Below are 12445 nucleotides of genomic sequence, written 5' to 3'. Positions count from 1 at the left end.
TGTACGGTGGAGGCTTGGCCATTTGGGCGTAGCCAGACCAACCATGGGTCAGAGCTGATGTTCATGATAGGACGCAGAAGGAAAACTGCTTGTGTCTGGGGCTGGAACTGAGTGAGAGGAGAAGCAGCAATCGTGAGATATCGTGTGGGGTTGCTATTGTGCACCACGTATTGTATTACAATGTTCAATGCTTGATCGACCATTTCTGTAACTAGCCACGGAGAAAACACGCTGTCTGCTACGTAGCCCCTTCAGAGCTCTAGGCACGTGGAATACACGATCTGTTAGCTCTGTGCTCACGCTCCACTGCGGGCTCGTCAGAATGGGACCCAGTATGACAGGCTGCAGCATTGGAGCGACTAAGGGACAACGTGGGACAATCCTCTTAAATGATCAACAAGACAAGGCATTAGCGTGGTTACCGGATCAATCCTCTGAACACCTAATGACGCACGGTCTTCTTCGCGGTTATGGCAGATACTCCGTTCTGACTACTGGTGTATGTCAGCCGTAGTCGAGTAACATTAACCTTGGATCAGTTGTCATGTCCTTGTCAGGTACTGGTTTTCACCTTGCCCAAATCACAAGGCGATCCTATTGATGGACTGTGAGCATTGGTCGATGCGACGGGACGAGGATTCAGGCACAAGTCACATTAGGGCTGAGACGGATAAACACTTGTGTGTAGCTTGCCGATGCCTTGGATACTTTGTATATGAGATTTAGACAGAATAATCCAATTCCCAATATGTGAGTGTCTCTATCACTTGGAAATATAAGTCTAGAGTCTGGAACCTCTAAGAGGAGGAGGACGAGAAACTGAAACTACGTCCATACTTAAATAGTGAGACTACCAAGTGGAAAGGCCTGGTGGTGTCAACGTCAATCAAGAGTTACAACCTTAACCCTCACCTTGAAAACCAGATTGCGAGCTAACTCCTATAGAATTTATACAACGTTGGAGGTATTTAGAAATGCAATAGATAAGTGCATTTTCACAACCATAAGTTGTATAGGATGGTTCCCCACTGTGGCCATGAGTATAACTCCCCGAGCCGTATCTAGGATAATGCCTTTCAGAAAGCCTGTAAAACAGGTATAGACACTTGTTGAGCAGAAATTGAGCCGAAAATTTGCCATATAAATCATGTAGCATGATAGGTACAAGAGTTTATAACCACATCTGATTTCCCATTCGTTAGTGCTTCCTTGGAGCGTAGAGAATTATCACGGAGAGTATCTGCACTTCAAATCAAGTAGTAGTAAGTAGGGGCAGGGGCGAAATTTGTCCAGTTCGGGTGAACCTTCCTACTAGTACAAATCAACCATGGAGCACTTGAGAAAACCCATGAGAAGTGAGATGGTGCAAAGCGTGAGTACCTTGGGAGAGCTGTTCATAGAACACGATTTAGGATGCAATTTACATCAGTACATAGTAGTTTGGTTGAGTTGCGCATTGAGGCTGTTCGCTCTTGCCAACCGAACTCATCCGATCCGGGCCAGCGGAATGACCACTTATTCTGTTGAGCCATGATACTTAGTACTGTACACTCGGAGCACAGAAGAGTGGATCGGGCACTCTACCTGCAGTGGATCGACACTGCCTAGCAACATTTATCTTTTTTTTTTCGATTTCTTTTTTTTCCAAAACCTATTCACTGTCGCGATCACGGAAATATCCATGCCCTGATAGCCACGGTCGCGATCAGAAGATGGTGATTCGAAGGGAGACGTCACCTCCCAGCCAGCCGGCGATATCCGGAGTGCATTCAGATGCAGCTCGAGGACCGAGCGACAGGGTGATCTGTAGTCAGGTTTTCAGGATAGCTCCCGCACTAGTCGAAGAAAAGGGCAAGAGGGTCGTAGATCGATAGCTCCTAGCTCCATGTCTGGCGTACGACAGCAGCTGAGGAGGAGAGATCGGAAAAGCAACAGCATCTTTCAGCTCCACAGCTCCCCCAGCGATTGTGCAGCACTGCAGCTCCTCAGCAATCCCAGCGTCCCAAACTGCGGCACAATTCGGGCGATCTCGCCTAAAGCTCGGTGGGGTGAGATCTTCCGACCGGGGCCAGGTTCATCTAGCAAGTAAATGAGACTTTTACCTATCCTGGACAATTCTCCACATACGATGTTGACCGATGGTAGACAGTGATGGGCAAAATGACAGCTTGCAATCCATGTTTTGTCATGGAACAGACGGGCCGATGCCGCAACGTACCGGATTTCATTACTAGCTCCAGATACAATGAACAGCGGTGAACACTGAGAACCTTCGATTGTGGATCCTAACCGAGCGTAAAAAAAAAAGAGAAGGAGAAAGAAGTCTGCCTCGGCAATCAGTGTCTTCCGAGAGCCTAGAGGTAAAGCTCAGCCTAGAATTATGGATATTTCTAGAGCTATGAGGACTGGGGAGAAGGTGAATATTTCCGAGCGAACCGCGCGAACCCCCCACCGATGATCTTCTTGGCTGCCCCCATCTCTTCCACAGCTAAAAATGATTTCCGATCTGATTTACGATACCGTCATCGTACCGTACTCGATTGTCCCTGTGTACGGCACGGTACTTTCCTTGGCCTGCATGTGTCTCCAAACTTCAGGAGATGGTGATGGTAGGGAGTGATGTAGGCATGCTACAATTGAATCTCACTTTCAAAATGAAATAAGACTTTCAATTAATGAATTCATAACATTGAATTGTGGAACACATTGAATTCCCTGGCTTCGACATGTGGCTGGTGTATGTACTTGAGCATTCTCAGGTGCCAGGAGCTCCAGTTGGAGTGATGCGACCCTTGGCGTAGATGAGATGCTCACCACCGGAGTGAGGGAAGGCAGTATTCACGAGCTGGTAGATATGATCCCATTTGATCATGGCATGGCAGACCTGGTTAATTGCAATTGGTGGTTAGCACACTGAGATCAGCCTGGATGCTTCATGGTTTTAGGGCTACTTACTCCCTTCTCAGGCTCCCCGCCGAAGCTCCTCCATCCCACTCCCAAGCAACGTGGATTCAAGGCACATGCTTCAGCACATTCCAGAATCGATTGGCGATACCACCAGATCTCTTCAACCGCTCCGTTGGTGCGGACATTACATTTGACCTGGAAATCCACCCCGCCAAGAGTAAACTGTCGTTGAGAACAGGTGCCATCGCAGAGACTTCTCCAGCTGTTGCTGCGACACTTCTCATCGACCGACAGCCACTGACCACCACCAGTGCCACTCCCCACCGACGAGGCCTTTTCTTCCAACTCCTTGATCTTCTGCTGGAGGCCTGCCTTTTCGGCGTCACACTGGGACTTGGACTGCTGCAGCTGGCTCTCGCCCTGCTTGCGGATCTCGTCCTTCTCCTTCTCACATTGAGAGGCGGCGGCGTCTTTCTCGGACTTGCATTGCGATCGAGCATCGTCCACCAATTTCTGAAGCTGATCCTTCTCCGTGGCACACTGAGCGTTGGCGTTGGTGAGAGCGCTGTCTTTATCAGCCTGGCACTGCTGTAGCTTGCTGTCACCCTGCTGGCGAATTTCATCCTTCTCTTTCTGGCACTGAGAGCTGGCAGCCTCCTTCTCAGACTTGCACTGCGCTTCTCCTTCCTGTCGAAGCTGCTCCTTCTCGGTCGCACATTGTTGGTTGGCGCCCGCGAGCGCTGCGGCCTTGTCGGCCTCGCATTGCTCTGCGCTGGCGGTGGCGCCGTTGGCGAGCTCGGCCTTCTCAGCTTCGCACTTGGCTTTCTCCTCCCCACGAACCTGCTCCTTCTCGGTCGTGCACTGCTCCAGCGCCGCGGTCTTGTCCGCCTCACATTGGGATGCCGCGGTGGCGGCCTGCTCTTTGAGTTGAGCTTTCTCGGCTTCGCATTGAGCCTTGGCCTCCGTGAGAGCGCTGGCCTTGTTGCTCTCACACTCCTTCTTCTGTTGTTCCTTCTCCGAGGCACACTGTGCAGCGGCAGTCTCTTTGGCCGCATCGATGAATTCCTTGCAATCCTCCTCCGGATCGGGATCCTCGGGGGTCTCCGCCGACTTGGTCAGGACCATCCAATCCCTTGCCGGCGAGTACGGAGCATAGTCGGTGTTTCCGCTGCCTAGCACGAAACACTTCTTCCCGGTGCTGTGCCAGGAGGCCCCGGGACAGTCCGGACTCGAACAGAGCTGTGCGCAGTCCTTGGCACTGTTCACCTGTCGGTGCTGCGTGCCCGCGCCACTTTTGCCGGTGAGATACTGACCGCAGGTGAACTCGAAGACGGAATCTCCCACGGTTCCTTTTCCGGAGCCTTGGCCTTCAGGACAGCAGAGCTGGTAGTTGGCCGCCCCGACCGTGTTGGAGGATAGACATTTGGAATTGGAGCCGCTGCTGGCCACTGTAGTGCCTAGCAAAGCGGCAAAAAGGGCGCCTTGAAATAGCATATCACCGTCACTCTTCTTGCACAGTAAGAGAGCACAGGTACAGAGTTGAATTTAGAGCAGAAGAAAGATAAGTTGGTTGTGGTAGGTCGGTAGGGTGTTCGGTGATTACTTTATAAGAACGGAGAAGACTATGTCATAGGCTGTGAAAGGTTGCACGCAATTTCACCAAAGCAAGGCTTTTCCAATTCAGCTTGACCTAAAATCCCATGGGTCTTCCTCTGCCATTAACCATCAGGAGGGCTGATAGCAGACTCCCGTCACATCCATACAATCATCAACAATACACGGACTTCTACAATACGTGTACTTCGGATGCTGATCCCTTGGAGATCTCCACAGCTACTGCACAAGTCACGGAGCAATGACCAAATTCGTCAGCTCAATCTAACCGAGGCGATCGATGCGCGCGGAGCATCTCGGGGGGGGGTTTGGCAGCCAAGCTAGTTTGATCAATCACAGTGAATCACTGTTCACTAATGAGGATTTTGGCTGGCGCTAAGGCAGGTTCGCTCCGCCCCGGCTTCGATTGACGCTCCACTCCCGTCCATTCAATACCACCAATACCTTGAATACCATCAGGATCATCGATACCCTGCAAACCACCCAAACTTGAGCTGCAGCATTTGAGCGATCACATCTGATTTAGCTTCCATCGTGTCGGGACTTTTTTCCTCCATGCTCGCCCTTCACTGTCGATCACAGATCACATCCTGACGCCCCGTCCCCACTCTGCCCTTTCCTCGAGAATGCTACTTCAAGCGGAGCTGACTTTAGTTCACCACTTCAGCTGAGCCCACAGCTATCCACTGCTCTTTTGGAGTTGGACTAGTTGATCGGTGTAGGATCTCATCGCTTTCACGCAGAGACAGATACATACACCGCCAGCTCCCCTTTCCTAGAACCGAAGTGATCGGCATCTGATCCACTGGACTGAGTGGCTCAAGCTGAAATGAAGCGGAGATGCAAATCCGATCAGTATTGGAACTGATTACTCCGTATCAGGCGCGGAGAAGCCAAAGAGAATCCGTCATCGCTGCGAGGAGAATCATGGTATAAATACCCTCACTGCCCGGTGGCTTCCTGCCTTTTATCATCCTCACCATCTCTTCTTTCCATCTCCAACTTCCTTTCCCACTACAGCCACGCATCATGGCTAAGTTGGGGTCTTTGTTGGCCGTTCTGGTGGCCCTGAGTGCTGCCCAGGTCCAGGCCAAGCTGCCCGGCAAGACCAAGTATACCCTGGACGACATCCGTCCTCTGCAGGACCCTGCCTCCGGCTTGGTCAAGTGTTGTCCTGAGGGAACCGAATTCGATGGCAAGAACTGTGTCTTGGGCGTTCCCAACTGCCCGGAGAACTTTGTTCGCAAGGGCGACAAGTGTGTGTCGACCATCAAGCCCATCTGTCCCGATGGCAGCGACTACAGCGGCAGCATCTGTGTCTCGACCGAGCTTCCCATCTGTCCTCCTCCCACCGTGCTGAAGGGCAAGACCTGTGTGACTGGCCCCCCAACCTGTCCCTCGGGGCAAGAGTACAACGGCAAAGTCTGTCAATCCACCCAAACCCCCGGCTGCCCGGAGAACTACAAGTTCAACGGCAAGTCCTGCGTCAGCACCAAGCAGCCCGAATGCCCTCACGGCATGATCACCTGCGGCGGCAACTGCATCAGCGTCCAGCCCCCCATCTGTCCCGCCGACACCGAATTCCACGACAACTTCAAGAACTGCGTCTCGACCATCCGTCCCACTTGCGAAGACGGCACCGTCCTCAACAAGGATGGCGTCTGTGTCGACGAGGCTGGTCCGTCGTGCCCCCCCGACACCAGCTTCAACCCCACCACCGGCAAGTGCGTCACCTCTGAGAAGCCCGCCTGCCCTCCCGGCAGTGAGCTCGACCCGGTGACCAAGAAGTGTGTCATGACCGAGGAAGCCACCTGTCCCCCGGGCAGCGACCTCTCCGCCGATTTCGCCTCCGGCACAGCCCGCTGCTGTCCCTCCGAGATGATCTGGGACGGCGAGGTCTGTGTCTTCGACACCGATGAGACCGGCAAGTGCCCCCCCGGCACGACCAAGGTGGGCCAGCACTGCCAGAAGCAGCCCGTGCGCATCCCGCAATGCCCGCCCGGCTCCAAGCTGGAGCGCAACCGCTGTGTCAGCATCGAGCAGCCCGAATGCCCTCCCGGCCACGTCCTCGAGGGCGGCGTCTGCACGTCGACCGAGCAGCCCGCCTGTCCCCCCGGCCTGACCCTCACCGGCAGCGTGTGTATCTCCACCGAGGAACCCAACTGCCTGCCCGGCACCCGCCTTGAGGGCACCATCTGCGTCAGCATCGAGCAGCCCGCCTGCGAGGACGGCTTCACCTTCGACGGCGAGAACTGCGTGTCCGAGCTGCAGCCCACCTGCACGGAGGAGGGCAGCACCTTCGACGGCGAGGAGTGCGTGACGCCGCACTTCCCCTCGTGCCCGGAGGACACGGTCTTCGACGGCGCCCGCTGCGTGGCTACCAGCACCCCCTCGTGTCCCGCGGGCAGCGTCCCCAACGGCTCCGGCGACTGCGTCACCACCAGCGTGCCCAAGTGCCCCGCGGGCTCGACCCTGACCGCCACGGGCGGCTGCATCGTCGGCGTGCCCACGTGCCCCAAGGGCACCCTCTTCGACGGCAAGCAGTGCGTCTCGCGCAAGAACCCGGGCTGCCCCGCGGACCACAAGTGGGTAAACGGCCGCTGCATCAGCACCGTGCCCCTGGAGTGCAACGAGCCCGGCTACCACCTCGTCGACGGCGAGTGCGTCTCCGAGAACCGGCCCGAGTGCCCCGCCGGCACCAGCTTCGACGGCACCACCTGCGTCGGCACCGAGCCCCTCTGCGACGACGGCCTGGTCTTCGACGGCGAGGAGTGCGCCCACCCCTTCGAGCCCGAGTGTCCCCCCGGCATGCGCTTCAACGGCCGCAAGTGCGTCGCCGAGAAGCTGCCCAACTGCCTGCCCGGCACCGTCTTCGTCCCTGAGTCCAAGCTGTGCGTCGCCATCTCCCCGCCCGCCTGCCCCCCTGGCCAGGTGTTCAACGGCAAGCAGTGCGCCCTCGAGAGTGGCGACTGTCTGAACTTCGAGTACTGCCCCCCGACCGGCTTTGGGGAGCCCAACTGCGTCGAAGGGACGCTTTATGATCGTCACACCGGCATGTGTGCCGACTGGTTGTATTAGCTTAGGGTGCTTTGATATGTGATGCATGGTTTATGTGGCAGGGATTTTGGGAAAGGTGTTGTAATCGAGTGTTTTGTTTAATGTGCAATTTGAATATCTGCATTTGTGCCGCTAGTGGATCAAGTAAAACGTAGGATCGTGTGCATGTAGGTAGGGCTGTACTTCGGGGCGGAGTGCCGCGCTGTTTGGGGAGAACCTTTCGGAGAACAAAACCAAGTGGGTGGATTCTTGATTCTTTCGCGTCAAGCAAGCTAAATACACTGCATGGTATACTAGTTTCCATTTGATTCACGTCTGTGTAATAGGCCAGCAATTCACCTCGATGACCCCTTCCTAAAGAGAGCCATTACTCAAGTCCCGAAGACACGCAAAGTACTGCTCAAATTGTCTCTGCGAACAAATCAATAGCGAAAAGACCGTCACCTGAGAGTCTAGTCTGCTGAGTGACGGAGAAGGACTTAGGGCTGGACTGGAATGATGTCAGTCCAGTGCCGACGAGTAACTCGCTTGGCCGCTGGTGAATAGTGTACTGTACGTTTTCCGGTCGGTACTTTGGGCAGCGACATATGGAAACCATAAGGGTAGTGTGATATGGAGAAGCGCACTGGATTAGAACTCATGAAGCCAACAAGCCAGGTACAGTATACTGTACACACTGTACACCGGTAACAGATCGGCGGGACGAAGTAAATTGCATTGAATAAATCACGAACTGCATACACTGCCAGACAAACGGGCGCACGGACGCCAAGAGCCAATGCTATACTCGAGTGACGGGGACGTCGAGAGCGTGCTCATGATGTCAATCCGGTTGACAAGGTTTCTCGCTCCATTGATGCAAAATAGGATCCAACCCGTTTTCAGATAGCCACCGATGCAATCTCATGAGGGGATGGTGGGACAATTGCATCCATAACTGTGTATTATCCAGAAGGGAGTATTCAGTCATGGCGCGTGGAAACGTCCTGACCAAGATCGAAATTTACGGCAACGGCCCAGCTCATCTCACGCACGCCATAGTCACCACCAACTCAAAAGATATCGAGCGATCTAGAATCCATTGCTCAATCTGGGCAGGGGCGCATTTCCGCGTCCATGGGACGGTTTCGCTCTTGATGCTACGACCATTGGCCGGCTGAATACTCCGGTGGGGGCAGCGGGCCGAGGATCCTTGTCACTGCCACGCTTATCTGGGCGGCAGCCCGCTCTTCAGACACGCGAAGGATCCCTGGTTCCGGCATTCAGTAATCTTGGGTCTGGTCGGAAATGCTGTTCCGCGAGGAAGGCTATTAGGGATTGAGTTTAGATCGATGGGGAGCTGTTGGTGGTGACGTATTGAACACCTGAGCTGGTGGTAGTGATGGGATTTTACGAACCGTATGCGAAACCCTAAGCTCGGTGGGCTATATCCACATATACGATACCAGCTTGAACCCTTTCAGACGATGAATTATGATTCTAACTCAATTCATACATCCATCCAAATCAATCCTCACCAATAGCGCCCACCTCCCTCGCAATCTCGACCATCCCCCCCAACACCTCCTTCTCCGCGGCGCTGAAACTCCCGGCATGATCCGCCGCCAGACAGCAGACGTTATTCTGCTGCAGCTTCCACGCACCCACGGCCGTCGCATCCGGCGGTTCCGTGATGAACGCCTCGAACGCCGTCGGCTGCTGGCGCGGGTCGTCCGAGTACTTGTTCGGGAGCAACCACCCGTTGAACCACAGCGGGCGTCCGTCAGTCCCCAGGTGCAGCAGCTGCGGCGCGCATATGCTGAACCGGGGGTCTTCGGGGCTCCCACTCTCCGAATCATCCCCAGCTGCATCCACCGTCTCATTCTCAGCTGCTGCCCGTGCGCGGTTCACCCGCGCCGTGCCCATGACCGCCGCCGCGCCCTCATGGAACGCGTAATCCGTATCCCCTACGAGCTCCCAGCCCAGCCAGAAGGTTTCCTTATCGCCTGTTCACTCCGTTAGCCAAGCCAATTCCACACCCGTAGCCCCCTCAACATAGACAGAGGCAACCGAGGAAGAGAGAGAGAAAGAAAGACAAACCGTAAACCATATCATAAACGCCGACCTTGCCAGTAGCCGTATCACCATCGCGATCCGGCCCATTCAGCCGCGTCACCAGCAGCAACGCCACGAAATGCCGCCACTTGTCGACGACCACCACGCCGGACTCCTGCATGTGGATGCTCTGGCCCGTCCACATGCGGCTGCGGCGCGCCGCCCGCGACAACGGCGCCGGCAGCACCTGCCGCAGCCACGCGCGCTTCTCCCCGGGCATAAGCAGCCGGTCCTTGAAGAAGAGGGCCCCTGTCTCGATGTAGCCTGGGTCGTTGAACAGGTCAGCAGGGTTGGTGATGAACAGTGCGTCCGCGTCGATAAAGATCGCTTCGCGGAAGCTAGAGAGGAGAATGGCAAAGGGCTTGGCGGCCCAGCCGCGCAGCGTCCAGCCTTCGTCCTGCACCATTGGTGACAGGTCGCGTGTGATAACGCCGGGGATGGCTTCGAGGGCGTCGCGGGCATCTTCGCCGAGGTCGTCGTCGCCTAAGTACATGACTTCCACCGGGAGAGTACAGCCTTGTCGGCGCAGGGATTGCAGGGAGGTTAGGACGTAGGGTGCTTGTTTGTCACCCGCGGTTAGGACGAGGCCTCTCCCGCCGTTGTGGAATTGCGTGTGTAGGGTGGCGTGCGAGGGGAAGTAAGGGGTTGTCCAGTCGAAGAGGCGGGTGGAGAGCTGGGTGTAGAAGGTCCGGAGGGTCTCGTAGCTGTGCATTAGAGTGGGGGTGTCGGTGTGGAGGTCGTGTGCGACGGCGGGGTCATTCTGGAGGAGCTGCAGGATGTCATCGCGGGTGAGGGGGCCTGTGGCTGTCGGGATGAGGTGGACGGCTTCCCAGGCGTCGAAAAGGGAGCGGAAGGCCCGGGCCCGCAGGCCGAGCTCGTGGAGTTTGGCTTCGCCGGTGCTGGTGATGGGGCTGACGAGGCCTTGCGCCTGGGATGAGTTGGGGAAGAGGGAGAGGAGGTGGGAGAGGTTCTTGGTGAAATTCGTGCGGTCGAAGTTGGGGGGGGTGTTGCTGGGGGGAGGTGGGTTGTGTAGGGCTAGTGGGTTTTGAGAGTGGGTGTCTGTGATTACAGCGCTTGGGTCTTCTCGTTTATAGAGAGGAGGCGTACAGAGCCCTGCATGGTGGTACTCGATGGTGAGCAGGGTTGCTTTGAAGCAGTATCCTATGAGAAGAACGAGGAGCAGCGCCCTCGACAGGATTGACCCCCGTCGGGTCTGGTTGGGGAAGTGCGAGAGAGTATACATTGAACAGAGATTGTGCGGCCGTGAGTAAGAGCCAGGTGATGGGCGTTGAGGATGGAACACACGCTGACTATCGGAAAAGATTCTTATAGCATATACCTTGGAATTGGTCCAGACTCAAGAGCAACCGCCCTTGTCCAGAGCATGGTCTTGACGTCGAAGATTGTCGTATTCATGTGGGACCACGTCCTCGTTCTTCAGTGTTCCCTTCCCGGTCTAGATTGTTGCGCGAATTCTGCCTCAAGAGAACAAAGAAACTGAGTCGGAACCAGACGGTCATTTGATTTCGTCAAGAATAGCGCGAATCCTCGTCTCGAGAGGGTGGAGCGTGTGGATATGGTTCTCAGAGCTCAGGTCAACTCTGAACCCTGGAGCCGAATTCTGTGAGCAGCATGACAGCACTTCTGACCGAATTGGCATTCGAACCAATCTTCTGGCTGAAGGCTAGAACTCTTGTGCGAGATTGAGCTCTGGTATTCAGTGCTTGAAAGAAAGCCAATTGTTCTTGCCACTGATCCTGACAGTCAATGGGTTGGTCTACTACTGATGACACAAAGATACCCACAAGGGAGAGAGAGAAAAGAATAGGACAGAGACCTGTTAGATAAACGCAGCAAGTTAAATGCATACGAGCAGGAGCGTTGTGAGGTCATCACTTGTGTCAGTCTGTCGCTTTGCGGCCACTGCATATGCAGGCGGAATCGTCTATATAAGACTCCTCTGCACTGGAGGTTCATCCCCCTGTGTGAGAAGCAATCGAACTGCCTTATAGCTTCTCTTGATAAGCCTTTCCAATATGAAAGTCTACATCAAGTTGATGCTCAGCTTTGCTGTGCTGAACCTCTTGTCCACTCTTGTTACTGCAGGCCCAGAAAAATGGATGCCCCGAGCCCGCTACAAGAGACATTCCATCTTCCCGCGACAATCGTCTACACCGACGGGCGTGAATCCCACAGACTCCTCGTTTTTCATTGGCCAGGTGGACTACGGAACAGATGTGTCGCTCCAGATCTCGGGTTCCAATCTCATTGTCAACTACCCAGTGACCAAGGATTTCATTTACACCGACGTCCATGTCTGGATTGGTACTGGAACGGCCCCAGGTAATCCTGGTGGATACCCGTACACGCTGGGGAATGGGGCTTGCACTCTAAACGGTGGAGCAACAAGTGCGACTTGCACTATCCCAATCTCTGGCATCACAACCAAGTGTGACACAACGACAAAATACAATATTGTGACTCATGCCTCCGTCAAATCCCCAACCCTTGGAGATCAAACTGGAACTGCTGGTCAAGACACGTTTCAAAACAACTGGTGGAAGTGGTTCCACTTTACATTTGAATGCTCGCCAACAACAACTACGGCTACAACTACAACTACAAAGCCTCCAGTCACAACAACTACTACAAAGCCTCCTGTGACAACAACAACTACCACCAAGCCGCCAGTCACAACAACCACCACCACTAAGGAGCCTCCCTATACAACCACAACTACCACTAAGGAGCCTCCCTATACAACCACTACTAC

The 12445-nt window shown here is 54.7% G+C and overlaps 4 protein-coding genes across 4 annotated transcripts; 2 read left to right on the top strand and 2 right to left on the bottom strand.

Moving 5' to 3' along the window:
- Window positions 1–2713: 2713 nt before the first annotated feature.
- On the bottom strand, window positions 2714–4401 carry BO72DRAFT_486724 (uncharacterized protein; the record flags this gene model as incomplete). Its single annotated transcript, XM_040947951.1, has 2 exons — window positions 2714–2884; window positions 2956–4401. The coding sequence occupies 2 exons, from the start codon at window positions 4399–4401 to the stop codon at window positions 2756–2758; spliced, it is 1575 nt and encodes a 524-aa protein (XP_040800337.1). The 3' UTR covers window positions 2714–2755.
- Window positions 4402–5504: 1103 nt separating this feature from the next.
- On the top strand, window positions 5505–7668 carry BO72DRAFT_448853 (cell wall cysteine-rich protein). The gene has a single exon (XM_040944889.1). It carries the CDS (start codon window positions 5551–5553, stop codon window positions 7597–7599), a length of 2049 nt encoding a protein of 682 aa, XP_040800336.1. The 5' UTR covers window positions 5505–5550; the 3' UTR covers window positions 7600–7668.
- Window positions 7669–9072: 1404 nt separating this feature from the next.
- Window positions 9073–10951, bottom strand: BO72DRAFT_405901 (alpha-mannosyltransferase). Its single transcript, XM_040942304.1, has 2 exons — window positions 9658–10951; window positions 9073–9563 (listed from the first exon to the last, which is right to left on the bottom strand). The coding sequence occupies exons 1-2, from the start codon at window positions 10913–10915 to the stop codon at window positions 9085–9087; spliced, it is 1737 nt and encodes a 578-aa protein (XP_040800335.1). The 5' UTR covers window positions 10916–10951; the 3' UTR covers window positions 9073–9084.
- A 757-nt stretch (window positions 10952–11708) lies between these two features.
- BO72DRAFT_497102 (uncharacterized protein) lies at window positions 11709–12385 on the top strand (the record flags this gene model as incomplete). Its single annotated transcript, XM_040948673.1, has 2 exons — window positions 11709–12235; window positions 12307–12385. 2 exons carry the CDS (start codon window positions 11709–11711, stop codon window positions 12383–12385), a joined length of 606 nt encoding a protein of 201 aa, XP_040800334.1.
- Between the last annotated feature and the right edge of the window lie 60 nt (window positions 12386–12445).

The sequence above is a fragment of the Aspergillus fijiensis genome (genome assembly GCF_003184825.1).
Source record: "Aspergillus fijiensis CBS 313.89 unplaced genomic scaffold BO72scaffold_29, whole genome shotgun sequence".
NCBI lineage: Eukaryota > Fungi > Ascomycota > Eurotiomycetes > Eurotiales > Aspergillaceae > Aspergillus > Aspergillus fijiensis.
Note: the sequence above shows the minus strand (reverse complement) of the source record. Positions and strands in the feature narration are given on the sequence as shown.